Genomic DNA, 16,523 nt, shown 5'->3' with positions numbered 1-16,523 from the left:
GCGGCAGTATTAATCATTAAATTTGAGCACCATTATTCTATAAATTTACAGCACTCTATCAAACAGCTTTTAACATTCTGTTTATTTCTGCTCTTTCAATGGCTCTTGCAAAGGAATGTTTAAAATTAAGTGTTTTATGAGCCATTTTAAAATACAAAGAAATCAATAGCTTCTTGGTCCCAGCAATCAATTATTCAATAGGTAATACAATAACACAGCAGTTTGGGGTTTGATGAACTAATAATCAGAGATTAGGTGTTAATCTACAAAAAATGCTGGCACTGCAGTTACTTGATCTGTAAACAAAAGAAACATTTCTGCCTGCTTATGGTTTACATTGGAAAATGTTAACTAAATTGATATTACTATACACATTTTTTATGTATTCCATGCACATAGTTTTGCAGTTCACAGATTAATCAGGGACATCTATCGTATCACTTCTTATCTCAGTGTAACTTAAATAAAGTTATATTACAATGTGCAAATTCTGCTCATTTTAAAATGGCAGTGCTTCAAATGTATACCAGCTGTGTGGCGAGCGTCAAAACCATATTGCCAGTTTAAGTCTTGCTGTATTAAGATGAATTATGATTAAGCACACATCAATGACCTCAAAATGAATATAGAAAAATGGCCTTACTAGTAATTTATTCGTTCTCAAATGAAAAACAAGCCCAAAATGAAGTCTAGAACAACGAATTCCTATGCTTGTCACCATTATTCATCATAATGAAGTGGTGAAACAATAAAGCAACTGAAAATAATACCCTGTAATGTGGCTCTTATTATTTGTCAGTCTTAGCTTCCCTTCCAGAAAAATGATTGAAGTAAAAAAAAAAAAAAACACATTTGCTTTTTATCAGCCGATAATAAATTACTTGATATGAAGTTAGAATGATAGGTGGATTATTTTTTTAGCATACGTTTTCAAACTTATCCAATGGGAAAATGTTAAGTATATCTGCAGGCTTGCCTCCGATTAAATAGTTTCAACTGGCATTACTTTGTTAGTGTCTTCTTGGTGGATAATGGCTGAAGTTTCTACTGTATGCCGGTTTGCTTCAAGATGTCAGATTATTCTCATGGCCTTCCACTCGCTCTCTGTTAAGAAATCAATCTGTACATTGTTCATGAGCTCTGGAGAAAGTTTTCAGCTACTGGACTTCTTCCCATGTGAATTCTCCTCTCATAACATAGTATTTGCAGTGAGGATGATGCATCTTCTCAATTTCTTCGCTATTGCCGTCTCAACATTGGAAGGATGCTGGGATGGCAATACCTTCAGGTATTTTCTAGCTCTTCCCATCCAATCCAAAGTGTTATTCATCATCCTCATCTTGGGTTAAGGTCAGCTGGAAACAAAGTTATGCAGTCGCTATCATCAATTTCTTCTGCTTCATCTCCTTGTGGTTCGGCATGGTAAACATGTACGTCCACAGCCAAGTGCTGTAAGAATTAAGTAGCCATGTGCTTTATTCACACAAGCCACTTATTGCCACACCTCACAAAAACTGTGGGCTGGACATGCAAATACCGGTGTCAAAGTACTTTCAGCATCCCATCATATGTTGTGACTCAAGGGGGTGCTGTTATATTAGCATATAAACATATAAACATCGGAAAGACTACCAGGAATGCCCTCAACTATAAAACTTTTCCAATACAACATTTTAGATATATTTGAAAAAAAAAAAACTCATCTAATTCTTTTTATTTAGAGCTACAAACTCAACAGATTGAATGGGTACGTATAACCTGAGGATTCTCTTCCTCTTTATATAACAGTCCAAAGGTTCTTGCCTCTTTCACAGGTTCTCTGTCAGTGTCACCTTTATTTTTTTTTTGTGATTCACTTTCATATAATCAAGAATACAAACACACCTAAGATTGGAGGACTATGTTCACAAATTAAGACATTAAAGTAACAAAATAACTCATAATGTCTAGCTCTGAAAATGCAAACTAAAGGTCCTCAGTCAATTCTAAAACATCTAAGTTTTTCTTTTTCAAATCTTGCTGTAAAGATTTCTCAGCCTTTCTCTCACTCTTGGGACAGCTCCCTCTGTTCTCGTCTTGACCTATATCTTTCTGTTTCACAATGAAAGTTTGGCTTGTTTTTCTTTATTAAAAAAACCTTGCCACAGCAAACATTGACAACACGGTTAATGCTTCTCAGCGCAAATCAAAACTTTATCCTTTAGATAACCTTTAGAGGTAAACTCTGTTAAAACATAATGAATCATTTCACACATCTTACAATATCACAGGATGACTTCCAGACCTGGAGATGACCAAACTCTCTTCTTTTATTGAAAGCCGCAGTGCTCCGCTCTTCTGCTTTAAGCCTGCGTGGCTACCTGCTGCTTATGAGCTAAATAGTACGTAGTCAATGTGATATCATCAAATGCTAAAATTGGAGACATTTGCTGGGACAGATTTTGCAAAGTACAGGTAGTCCAAAACTGGGATGTTTCCTCGTCTTATGGTGGCCACTAATTGTTCTGCTAAAAATGTACGCTGTAGGAGGTTAGCCCACAATGGAGCACAGCCTGCAGATGCAGACACAGGCTCCATGTCTGTGGAGAACATTGCCAGTGTGTTGAAAACACTACAATCATAGACTTTAATGTATATTGAAATACCTGAAATGCTTTTAAAAGTTATATTACAGTTATTGCAAAAGATTATATCACAGTATATATATTAATATTGAATTATTGTCCAGCCTGAGGCCACAGATTGTGGTGGAACACCTGTTGGCTGTTGTTTCTGCTGAGTTTAAACACAAAAATTAGCATTTTTAAACCTCTGAAATTAAACTTAAAGCATGGATTCATATCTTCAACTTGCACATTTTACATTAAAATGAAAATGATTTTTTCTCTTCCCTGAAATTTGTGTTTTTTTTTCCTGTCTGTGCCGTGCCAAATTGTTCCCTCTTTTTCCATGATGCCTCACAAATGTTCCAAAACGTATAATGATTCGAACTGCTAAATAATTGAAGCATTTAAAATATACATTTTTTAATTATAGCCAAGGCTTCTTTTGGTTGTCAAAAGCTCTCAGTGGTGTTAAATCATGAGCTGATGCAACATGGTTGCAAAATGTGCCTTTAACTATATTTACAGTATACCAAATGAAACAGGTTTTTCGTGTTTTATATTAATTCTAACATATATGTTTTGTAACTAATCTTTTTTTTACCTTTATTTGATAGTCGATTTTCTTCTCTTTGAATCGTGCTGTAATGTCATATGTTCTCTGCCAACAGCTCAGTTTGCCACACCATCTAGCAAACAAGTACAATTGTCTTTGCCTCATTTTCTCATTCTGAAGCATCTTCCTCTCAATTAGCTTTCCCCTTTCTCTTTTATTATATCTCACTTCATTATATTAATTGATATGACCATATTGTTGAACCATCTTCACACCCTCTTCCACTTCCCCATCTCCCTAATTTACAATCTACTGCTAGTTTTTTTTTTATCGCCTTTGTTTTCCTTTTAATGAAGTAGCCAGTTTAATAACCACTTTTTATCAATGCTGAGCATGTTTTAGCTTGCAGCCTGTAGAACCAGTTTCATACCAAATCATGTCAAATCAACTCACTGAGTCCACTCTGATGGATGTACCACCCCAGTGCGATCTCTTTCTGTTTGTGTCTCCCCTCTTTGCAGTCGCGCTGCTGTCAGAACATTCTGCTCTACTTTGATGACAGCTCTCAGTGGCCAGCTGTGTACAAGAAGACAGAAAAGGTGAGGCTTTGACTTTCTGATAGACTAGAGGCTGGAATAAAAGGCAGAATTTGATTATTCATATTATATATTGAAATGAAGTTGTTCCAAAAATTTTCAAAATTTAACTTAGACTTTAGGACTACAAATTTTTCATCCAGCTCGAAGAAATAATAAGTCAATTTCTAACACACTGTAAAAACAAAAAAGTTAGTTCAACTCAAAATTTCAGGGCAACCGACTGCACAGAATTTTTGAGTTGAAGGCATCAACTTAATTTTTTAAGTTTTGTAGAACTACATTTATCAAGTTGTGTCAGCTAAGTTTTTCAAGTTCTGCCAACTAAGTTTTTTTTTAATTCAAGTTACTGGAACTTTAAAGTCTGTAAAAACATATTATTTTAAGTTCAGATTATCTGTAAAAAATTATTTTAAATTCAGATTACCATCCCCTGTAATAACTTACATTTTTGAGTTTAAATCCCCCCCATTAAATCATCCACCGACAGTAAACCAGTTAAATTTTGTATGTTTATTTGAACCACTTTGGCAAAAACAGGTTTACAATTCCACAATGTAAACAAGCAATGTTAACAAGTAATCGTATGCTTAAAGCAAATCAGGTTTCAGCATATATTTTTTTACTTTCCCACTCCTGTTAAAACCTTACAAATAATGCAATATTGCCAGAGATGACAGGAAACCAGTGTCTAAGTATTCACAACCACTGCCTAAGAATTCACAATTGTGTAAATCTGCAGCTGAAAATGGTTACCGCCAGCAGAGTGACCAGATGGCTGATGCAAACTTTAGAAGGGAGCTCCTGGGAAAATCCATGGAAATCCCATAGCAGCCGGTTGCCATGACAAATTTGAAATGAGCATGCGCAGATAAGTTGACCTCGCTCGGACTGGGTGTCAACTACAACTTCAAAGTAAACTCAACTTAATTTATAGAATAAGATGAACTTTTCATCAGAAACTTATGAAAGTGAGTTCAACTAGCTCACAACAGACAGTTCAAGTTCCAACTGGCAATTTTATTGTCAGTGAATGCAAAAATCTTAGTAAGGTGAACAATTTTGAGTTGTCGTTTTTACAGTGCAGAAGTTTATTAAACAGTCTTAGAGTTTCCACGATTCTCCTCCATGGCGGAAAAGTCTTTCTTAGCATGCATTTAAACAACCAAATGATCCTTCCTTATTTATTTATATTTTGTTGTCAAATAGTGATGAGAATTATTTATTTAGTTTAAATTTGTTTTATTTTCTCTTTGACTAAGTCCAGAAATGTCTGCGCTAACATAAAGCTGCAGCTTGTTCATCTTTATTTAGCTCTTTAGAGAATACAAATAACAAGTTTTAAACATACCTAGATTAGAATACCCTGCAGCCAATTGATCTCAGACTTTTCTAAATGTGGTACCCATACTGTATATTTAAATATGTAATTCCATGTTACGTTTCCTGGTGGTTAATTATATTGATTAAGATGAGTCATCTTAAAAAAAAATCCCCTAATTGTGGTGATGAGTCATGATTGAGAAGGTGTTAGTTTATATTAAGTGATAAAAATATCAAATCAAATCACACTATCAAGTAGTGACCTTCTCCTAATATACGTTACCGTTTGAAGTTATTTAAACACATGGTCTTATAGAAAACTGCAAGTATCTTTCAGAAAAGTTCTTTAAACTCTTATCAAATGCAGGTATAACACAACATGGTCAGTACTATCCCTCATGGCAGATGGCTCCTTTTCATACCTAAAATGTCTGATGTGAAACGAGCAAAGTTGTGGAAGTGTGAAATTACCAACAGCTGTTTGAAATGCCTAATATAGACTCCAGCCTCTTGGTAATCCTTAAAGAGGTGAAAAAAGCAATACAGTAGACTGTCTACTCAGAGAATACAATTCACAGATTCTTTGTCAGATTTGCTAAATTTATTTATTATCTTTTCAAATAAACAGATGTTGTTGATGATCAGCTTGTCTGCTCTAATCATCTTATTTAATTCTCAGACATGGTCTGGTGCACTGACTGCACAGCTTGCCTGTGAAAAATCAGGCTCAATCAAATTTGACTAAGAACTATTGATAAAGGTCCCTTTGTGGGAGATTGATCAAGATTCCCTCAAAACACCACAAAGTCTCATTCCTGGATTAGAAAACAAGTTCATGGTTTGAACATTTCTGTTCTGAAATTCAGTTTCCCACATTACACATATTATTCTTTTAGCAGAAACGGTTATAAAGACATATTGAACGAATAGCTGCACATGTTATTATAAGAGAAAAGTGTATCAGTTCCTTAGAGTAAACAAGGCCACGGTTAGTATTGACCCCTTTAATCTTTCTGCTGTTGCCCCGTTCAGCCATTTTAGGAAGACACAGAATTGTTTGTGAAACATAAAAATATAATCTCTGTTATTTTTTTTAGTTTGCCTTCACCCCAGCTTACTAAACATATGTCCACAAGGCAGCATGATTCATTTTTAGGAAGAAAAATGTTATTTCTGGTGATGATTCAACCCGAATGAGTTTCTTGTCCTAATTTAAAGTGTTGGCCAATAAGCTCTTGGGAGAAAAAAACTCATTAGTTTCTCATACATTTACTTCCAATTGTAGTACGTATTCATTTCCTAATGCTACCATCAATTAACCTTATCTTTACCCAGCCCAAGCTGGATGCTTTAAATAAAAGAAGCTAATACAATGGTTCTTATTTCATTCAAAAGCTCTGCAACACCAAAATTAGTAACAATCTTACGTTGTTATTGCATGGCCTTAGAGGTTTAATTTAATGCCTGTTTAAGATCTGAAGTTTAAAACTTTGCCTTCAGAAGGAGAGGGATGCTTCATTTATAATGTTTCCATGCCTTTACTATAGAGCATCATAAAATGTGGTTTAATCAAGACCTTTACTCCAGTGACTAATGATTTAATTCTTTATAATATCTAGACACTAATACCCTCTTCACACCCAAATTTTAATGTGTGCTTCGTTTTCTGTTCATGCAAAATTCTATTTGAACTTCAGATGTTGAGAAAAACCTATGCTGAAATGAATTATCATGTTAAGAAAAAAAAGAAATGATATTGACGTGCATAGCTTTCATTTGGCAACTCATGCTGAATGTTTGTGCTGTAATCGCCTGCCTTACCTCTTCTGACACACAGATGTGACAGTGCGTTAGATATTTCTAGTGCACTTACAGGGATCACATCACTTCTCAGCTCTCTGTCAGATTCCGGTCACAGATTTGCAAGATCAAACACGGGTTTTTGTAACTCACCCGAACAGTTTGCAGAAATGTTAAGATTTCACATATAAACACATTTATCACTCAAAGGCAAACTTGTGTGAAAATGTGTTTTTTTTTTCTTTTTTTCAGAAGACTTAACCACGTTTTTCTCTTGTCTACTAAATTACAAAATTTATACAATTCTGGCATTGATGTTTTATAGGTCTTGGACTGATGATGATTTAATTATCTTTTTTTATTTTGGTGGTTTGAATAATATAGCAAAAAATGTATGATTTTCTAAACCTATTTTGGATATACAACTTTATTTTTTTTGTTTTGTGGATTTCCACTATCACTCTTGCTAGGTAATTTTCACCTCTTTTGGCAGAATTGGTGACTTTAATATATAATGGTTGGTTTCATGGCAACCACTGGGAAAACAACACCAGAAATGAGGACAGGAACATTTCAAAAGCTTATTAGCCTTCTTTTATTTATAAAAAAAACAAAAACCAGTTTTGAGTTGTCTAGTACTATGTATTTTTTTTGCCCGCCTGACTCAAACTATTACCTTCAGATTAATGGAAATTGCCTAAGATGTTCATAGACAAGCAATAAATAACTGAGCATGCTATTTCCCAGAAACTCAATTTGAAGGTTTTCAAAACAAATACAACAGTTCCAAGTGTCAATTTGGTGTAGCATCCTGCTGAAGTTATGTTTTATTCCTAGTGTAGCGTCAATGATGGATGGTACAAGTGGGTGAAATAATAAAGGTGTAGGTCTTGAGTTAAAACTTTACTGTTCCATGTTTTACCAGGAAAATAACCGTTGGCACACATCATAAATGTGTTTGGAATAAACAAAGCAAAAGAAGTCCTGAGTTGATGCTACTGAAATAAACAGAAAATTTAAAGCCTGAGTTTAAAATATGTTTTGGTAGCAGGAAGAAAACCAATCTAAATGAACTGTCAGTGGTTAATAGTTTTGTGGATACAGTTCTTGACACTATTTTGTCAGGAGTTTGTTAATGCTAAATAAACATGTATTTTCTCAGCAGCTTGCTAAGTATTGGTTGGAGTGTATGCAAACGTTAGAGCCTGTATGTATCATTTTAATTCAGTCTGAATTGGAGAATATCTGAAATAAATTCTGACTTTTCTGATTGATTACTGTTGTATCAACTGTCCATCATCCCAGCAATCCTTCAAACACAAAGTTAATTCCCCTTATGATTAATCCTCCTAACCTTCTGGTTGGACTGCACTTGAGTCCCAATTATAATATGAAAAACTTTGATGTCACAATAAATAACAATTCAAGGAAAATAACATGTTTGTTGTCTGCTGTCCTCATTGAATTGCAACTTAATAACAATGAAGATAGATGGAGAACAATGTTTTGTTTTCTGTGTGCATGGATAACAATGTTTTGTTTTCTGTGTGCTTTGATAACAGAACTGCTATGAGAAGGAAGCAGTGCTGAGACCTGAAAACAACCAGGTCATCAATCTCACCACACGCTACACCTGGTCAGGATGTGTGGTAAGAATATAACACTCTGTTATATGCTGCTGAAAATGAATGTAATGGAAAATAGAGTTTTTCTTTGTTTTATAAATATAATTGACCTTTGATCTTTTTATTTGGAGACAGTTTGACACATTTTCACCTTTTCTATTCAATCTTCTTCAAAATGTAAAACAACACAATAACATGTTAAAAAGGAAAATAATAAACTGAGATGAAGATGGAAAGGAGGTGAGAGTTAATGGTCCATAATGTGTTTTCATAACATTTATCTGATTTACATATGCATTGTTGATCTCAATAGAGCTTTGTGCCTCATAATTTTTTTTTTAATTATTATTATTATATTTTGCAGCAACCTGGCTGTTTATTACATTAGAGGTGTGACTGCCTTTTGTGGATCTTGTCCCAACAGAGTGTGAAATGTGCTTGTATCTCGAAATCTTCGGCTTTTACTGAGACAAGTCAACGTGCCCGTGAGGCGGAAATGTGTCACCCTGTTTGGAATAACAAGATCCTCTTCGGATCACCATCTGATTTCTTTCCTTCTCCCAGGTGGAGGACGATGGCGACGAGGAGGTTCTGAGCTGCGTGGGTGGTCGCAGTTTCCGCTCAGTGAGGGAGAGGTGGTGGTACATCGCTCTCAGCAAGTGTGGGGTAAGTAAGTGCTGACCTCCAACCCCTGTTTTAATAAATGCAGAGTCTACTAGCTGCATTTTATTTATTCACTTAATTGCTTTGTTTTCTTTTATGTTCAAAAAAATGACACAGTAATGTCACAAGTGTCCTCTTTTTTTGGATTTAATGCCATATTTAAGGCTTTCTTAAGCAGAAGAGGGAATGTCATGTATCAGTGAAGCTTCATCTTTAAATGAGAAAGCAATTGTAAACATATTATATTCGGTTTAACCTAAAGGAGCCTCAGGAAACCTTTTTTTTTCTTCATTGTGAAACCTAAATAAATTTTCGCTCAGTGCTTGCCCCTGTATATCAGCCCCCATTTGAGGAAATTGTACCTAACCACATTTTCTATAGTGAAGCTAATCTGAACTGACCAAAAGTAGCCAGGAAGGATTACCCCGTGGCTTTCAAAGGCTATACAAATTGCTAACTCTGACAGATGGATGCTGTTATGGCCATAACTCAACTTAGTGAAATATGTCGTACAGTGTTAAACTCTAAAATCAATCAAATTCATATTACATATGATCCATGCAGCTGTTTTTTGTTTAAAAGGGACTGCAGATTTAAGAATAGGATTTGATAAATTAATTAAAATGTAAAACGTTGTACACACTTAATAAGACCATAGGCAAAAACTGTTGTTTTAATTCTAGAGATCAGATTGCTACTGAAAGCAGTACAGAATTATCTGCCAGTGAACCCAAGTTCCAGATTATAACCCACAGTCATTCCACCCTTTCTTGTCAATGCGTTGCCTCGCAAATCAAGCAGCAACTTGAAGTACTACGCACAGCATACTGTAATTTAATATTGGAGCTGTCCTGTTAAATAGAGCACGACATGAGAGGGTAAAGTTTAGAGGTAATAATCAACCTCAGAACCGAAACATTTAAAACCAGAAGTCAGAGAATATTTGTGTTTACTTGAGCCACAATTTTTCGTGCAATGGATAGATGGGAAATACAGTTTGTATAAATGATACAGTACAAAAGCACATTGTGACTAAGATACAGATTCTGTAATTACTTTTTAGAGTTGAATAGCTACTATAAAAAAAAGTCTTCATAACGCTATGCACTCTTTGTTATTTCTTTAACCAACTGAGAAAAAGTCTTACTTCCTCAGGATACAACAAAAGTACCATGTCAAATAATCTTAAAGTGACACATTATTAGATAGGGAAGGCAGAGCAGCGGTGTCAGAGTTCTGCAGTGGAGGGGATGTAACAGATTAAGAAGGTTAATATGTTCATTATTGGTAAAGCTGCTGTTTTTCTTACATTAAAACATTTTTTTACTTTTACAGGACCTGTCTGTTTGAAAAAAAAAAAACATAGTTTATTTAACAGACCATCCATTGTATATCTTCTTTTGGTAGCACATCCAAAAATTGCAGACCCACCATAGACCATATTCTTGAGTTTTCCCATGTTATTGTAAATGGATGCTACTGGTGGATATTAAGATAACAATATTATTTATAATAATCAGTTGTTATTGATTCTTTTCTCTCTCTACCACACTCTACCACACTTAGCCACCTATCACTCTCCTCAAGTTTGACCATCTCAGTCATTCAAAACATACAACAGATATTAGAATGTAGGGCAGGTAAATATTTCCTTACTTTGCTTCCATAAAGTCAGACTTTCTTGTAATATTTTAGTGTTTTCAGTCAATGGTCCATCTGGTTTTCTGTGGGTCTTTGTTTATTTATGACTCTGGCTGATTTATTTTTCATTTTATTTCCATTTCTTGTCCCTGGCCCTAACAGTACAACCTATGCATAAAATGAGCCATGTGGTCAGGTAGAGGAATAAAGAAATGTCAGACCTTAAACTCTATATCCAACAGATGATCTGGCTTTTCAAGGCTTCTAACAAACTACCCCTATGACCTATACCATCATATGCACTATCCTCTATGTAAAAAAACAACAATAAAAACAATCTTTAGCAGGTTTTAAACATGTTTTTTTAATTAGGTCCACATTTTTTTTATTAGGTCCAACTGTTTTAAGTTGTTCAATATAATATTCTAATTTTAAATAATGGCATTATTTATCTGTTGTAAATTAAAAATCATATTAATTAACAGGAGTACATGCGTGAAAATATCAGTCTGTGTGCAAATATCATAAACAATAAAACATAATTAGCTTAATGGACCTGGACTGCAGAGAGATTCCAGCCATCTCACTGAACTGCCATATTAAGTCAAAACACTAGATTAAAAATCTCACAATTTATGATATTGTGCACAGTATTACTATGATCTACATATTTTCTATACATTGGACATTTTTTGAGAGAAAAGGATTAGGTGCTGAGTTTAAATGATCTGTCACTATATAAGTAGGTACCTACTATAAGTAGGTACTTTATTTATGTAGGTTTTTACAAGTAAAAACATAAAGGGGTTCCCAATGAAACTATTAGTAGAACTAAAAAATAAAAATGAAAGAAAAATCTACACAAAAATGAAAAAGGACATGAAGAGAAATATATTGCTTGTTTAAATAAAGAACGCTTTGTCTGGAATGTAAAGGAAGCAAGAAATCCAAATCGAAGATAAAACAGATCAATCAATCACTTTATTTGTCCCCAAATGAGACAAATTGCAATTACATTTACAAAAGAAGAAGGTGGGTTCCACAGCTGCAGTATGGCGCATCCTTCATGTGTTATAAAATGCATATCAGCTGTCTCTGGTTTACAGAGCTGAGTGTCTGAGTTGACCTATGACTTTAGTGGTACAAGATGAAAAGGAGCTGGATAGTTATTTGTTCCAAAGAATGAAGCCAACAGCACTATTCACAGCTAATTTAGAAGTGATGATTCAATTCTTAAGAAGTTAAACGAAACACTTTTAAGGTGGAATATATTTTTCAACACTAGATTAAATTACAACAGTCAACACTGTGACTGGAGTTGGAACAACACTCTTATTAGAGGTGATTTAATATTTTTAGGGTTTAATTTATTTAGCTCTAGTGTAAAGTGTTAAAGGTAAAGTTAAGTTTGACACTACAAACTAGTTTAAGCTACATTGAAGCTGCTCTGCGGTACCACTAACAGAAGCAAGGCTGCTGTACACAGGATTCATCATGCCGTCTGAACATCATCAGCCGGCAGTGCTGGCTGTTTCATATCAAGAGAAATTCTAACTGGCCACCTGCAGTTGCAGGATCAACTTCTGCATCCCATGCAACAGCTCTGATGTTTGCCAGTGTTGTCAATGCATGCATTATGGTAGACAATAGAAAATCTGTTAAGTGTTGATATTTAAATCAGCATTTAACAGAGTTGTTTGAATTTAACTCCATTAATTAACTCCGGCCCTTTGGAGGAACTAACACTCATGTAAAACTTTACTTTTAACATAAAATGCCAGCACTGAAAATCGTGCACTTTTGAATCGTTTTGTGCAGGGGCTCCTTTCGATTGTGATATTTAACTTTTCTTTTTAGACAACTGACAAATGCTCGAACTTGTACAGTATCTACATAAGATTTCACTTCTTGCACAGATACAAGTGTGCTGGAATCTTTTGTTTGCCTTTGTGTTATTTGTGGTTTCTAGCACCTTAACTTAGACATATCAGTGCTGAACATTAGACAGGCTTCAACCTTTTAGACAAATAAAAAGTTCTCTCTAAGTGATTTATGTGAAGTATTTACACAGAGACAAAAATATTTAACCCTTCATGGAAACTTGATCTTTTTGTTCTGTGTATTCCTTGAAGTTACAGAACCAAGTGCAGGAGGACTTTTTTTAACTTGTATTTTATTATATTTAAAAGGAACAAATAATATAAAAGAGAACAATTTACAAAGAACAATTGGTCAGTAATCATTAATATACATTGTCCATTTTTTTCCAAAGATCTTTATATTTTGCTTGTTGCAACCTTATTATAAAAGTGAGTCTTTCCATGCTGTGAATTTCTTCTATGATGTCCATCCACTTTTTGACTGTAGGGGATTCTTGTTTGGAACATTTGCATGTGATGGCCTTTTTTGCTGCTGCCAACAAAATTTTTAATAAGTAAAGACCTCTCTTTTGAATCTCAGCTCCCTTTACGTAACTAAAATATAATATCAGTTTTGTTCTTGGGGGTGCTTTAACCTAGTACCTTATCAATTTCTTTCAGGAGGACTTCTTAATAAAATAATATTTATATTGTATAAAATTGATTTATCCTAAGATCCAAACCCAAAGGACTCAATTAAAAATCATGTTTTTAATTTATAAAACTTTGGAAATCAGTTTGTTTGTACTACAATATTCTTTATTCGTGTCAAACTAGTTGATTTGGAAATTTTCAAAAGTTAGAAATCCTTAAGATGTCTTGCTCTAAACTACGGATATTTGCAAAGTGTGTGTAGTGATCCAAGAAGCAACATATAAAAAAAGAGGAATGGCCCAAGACATTTGCATAGCATTACAGCAAACTTTTCCTCTCCTAATATGTTTAAATTCCTCTTACATCTGATTGTTTATCTGTGTTGCTTTACTCTCCTGTAAGGCGCATTGCTTCCTGCTGGAGAGTCCAGAGAATCTTAATGTGCAACCGTGGCTAAACTGCTGAGCGCGCCCTCTAATAACTCCTCTCTAGACTATTGATTGGTTTCTTAAGGAAGTGTGGGTCTTTGTTATTGTTTTGTTTTTAATCTGAGTAAATGTTGTGCAGGGAAATGTTAGATGAAGCTGTAATTAAAGGGTTCATTGATAAAGAGCTGTACCTGGGTTTTCATGGAGTTCAGAGAAATCAGTTCAGACATGATACATTTTTTATTGTTAAGAAATCCTTCAGTGAAAGAATAGTTTGTTTTCTTGTTTTTTTTTATGTTGTATTTAGTTTGTTTTCGTATTTGGGTGTATTTGAGAATGTAAGAAAGGGAAATATCTGCCCATATCACTGTGTGCCAGTTTTTGACTTATTGTTACTGGTGTCATGCACCGAATTGCATGTGTAATAGAGTGTGAGGACTCATGCCCTTGAATTATATTTTGCAGAAGGTTAATTTTGGACATGCTGGCAGAGAAGGAGAATGATTAGAAAGGATGCTTCCTGCAGAGTGCGGTTTAGTGTCATGCCAGCGTCTGTTGAAAGACACGCTGCCTAATGCTGCTGGATTTGAGTATAAAAACTCATCTAGGCTCCCGTAGACACATGCACGCTGCGTCCCGTGGCCAATATTCATCCCTCATCCCATGATGTTTGCCTCCTTGCTTCCTTCCGGCCTTCACACGTCTTCATCTTCTCTCCTGCTGTCGCTCGCAATCTCTGGCAATGTCCCGCTCTCTTTCAACTCCCCGCCACCAAGATGTGACACTCTCCGCACCATTTCATGTCTGTTTACCTCTCCATCTCTGTCCTTCCTCCCATCAGCATGTGCCTAATTGTGCTTTCCCACTCCAGCTCCCTTCTTTCCCTGACTTATTTCTTTTTCATTTGTCCATCTGATGTATTTTTCTTGACACGTTCACATTTTTCAGGTTTTATTTCCTTGTTCTTCAGCTTTACTTTCATGTGCTTCCCAGCTCAGGGTAGTGGGTTTTAATCCATATCAGGCAACACCTACAAAGGCTTGAAGAGCAGCAGAGGTCGATTCGCTCTGTTTCCTTGCTTGCAAGAAACTGTAAAATGTAAAGGCTGAGTTTCGGTAAACATTTCCAAATGCATCATAGAAATCTTTCTCCAACCTTTATATCTATTTAACACAAACTTAAAAAGATGCAGATATATGGAGAAACTGATACTGTTCAAAATAGAATGTAATAAATGTTTTGGAGTGCCACGTATGTTATGTGTTGTTTTTGTTTTTGAAAATGTAATATTCTATTATCATGAATGTTACACTACTGGCAAGAATAATGTTAACTTTTTTGTGTTGTGTAGGTGTAGTGAAACACATTTAATGAACTTTTCTTTTTTGAAACAAACCCATTTCTGATTTCTTTTTTCTTTTCTTAACATGCTTTTAACGATTATATTATTTTGGATATAAAAATAGCCCTGACAGAGATGCAGGAAAACAAAGCATTCATTTGCAATTTATTGTCTTTAAAACTGCAAATCCTTTCTGATGAAATCTAATCATAAATTGAATAAATAAGGACCCAGTGTTCTAAAACTGAGTTATTTGTTAGATGAATTACTTAATTTTAAATAATCTATTTGGAAATGATCAAGATCCAGTGTAGCTCGGCTGTTTTGAGAATCTTTCACACATAGATCCAGTAAAAACCATTTGAATACTGCCACAGACATCAGCCATCAGCTGGTGTAAGTTATGGTAGGGAAATAAAAAAGATCTGAAATTATAGCAGCTGTTAATTTGTTCAAATTTCAGAAAAAATATGTCCATAATTTTCCAGCTGCCACTTGGAAACTTGGCTAATTCACTCCTCTTTATAGATAGAGATTGTCATAAAACGCCTTCACAGCTGCTGCAACACAACTGCAGGCCATGTCTCATTCAAAGGCTTTCAACACCATCACATACAGCTTTGTTCCTCTGTGCCAGACGAGAAGCCAGTTTGGAATTGGAACACAGCATTCAAAAGTGTAATGAATAAGAAATAACGACAGTATTAGTTGACAGTGTTGCAAGAGATATAAGATATTAAGTGAGATTTATTTACCCATTCAGGATGTGAAGGGACTTCTTGATTTGTGAACTTTGTGGCTCACTGTTAGTTAAGAAAAAAAGTGCTTTAATCCTTGCTTCTTGAAAAATGGAAATGTCTACAAACAAATATTCATGTAAAAAAAAATAGAAGACAAACCTATAGGTCGTTTTACATTTAGAAAAAAAAAACCAGATTTAAGCACCACTTCACAAGAAAATGGTAAATATGAGGCTGCAATAAGGGGATTATTGTCTTATATCTTTTTTTTTCTTTTTAGTTACAGTCAAAAATTATGAACATATAAAGCTTTGAGGGCTCAATCATCTCAATCACATATAGAAAATCTACAGAAAATCTACTTGTCTTCAAATGGATGCAAACGTGTTTGTACACACAGAGCAGATCTCCAAAGAAGATGAAAAGTGATTTGCTTTAACAATTCAGCAGACGGCGTGTGCTCCCCATTCTTGGTGTGTTTTCCTTCCTCAGTCTGCAGATTACATTCTAATGATCAAACTGCACAAATTATTGATGGAGGATATGCAAAAGAAAATGTTCACCATGTGCACAGCAATTTCCCATATCTGAAATATTAGATCAGCTACAGTTTTATTTCTTTTTTTTTTGTCTGAAAGTCGGGCACAAACTGAAATGCGAAAATATCTGCAGGCATTGTTCCCACAAAGGAGG

The 16,523-nt window shown here is 34.8% G+C and overlaps 1 protein-coding gene across 1 annotated transcript in view; it reads left to right on the top strand.

Moving 5' to 3' along the window:
- tmem145 (transmembrane protein 145) overlaps positions 1-16,523 on the top strand; it is an 84,507-nt gene that overhangs the window by 35,349 nt on the left and 32,635 nt on the right. The window contains exons 3-5 of the mRNA XM_015372865.1: positions 3,681-3,758; positions 8,441-8,527; positions 9,068-9,169. Coding sequence (XP_015228351.1) covers positions 3,681-3,758; positions 8,441-8,527; positions 9,068-9,169 — 267 coding nt within the window. The remainder of the gene's footprint in view (positions 1-3,680; positions 3,759-8,440; positions 8,528-9,067; positions 9,170-16,523) is intronic.

Source organism: Cyprinodon variegatus, unplaced genomic scaffold (assembly GCF_000732505.1).
Source record: "Cyprinodon variegatus isolate N-32 unplaced genomic scaffold, C_variegatus-1.0 Scaffold77, whole genome shotgun sequence".
Classification (NCBI taxonomy): domain Eukaryota; kingdom Metazoa; phylum Chordata; class Actinopteri; order Cyprinodontiformes; family Cyprinodontidae; genus Cyprinodon; species Cyprinodon variegatus.
The sequence above is the reverse complement of the archived record's forward strand: the minus strand, read 5'-3'. Positions and strand labels throughout refer to the sequence as shown.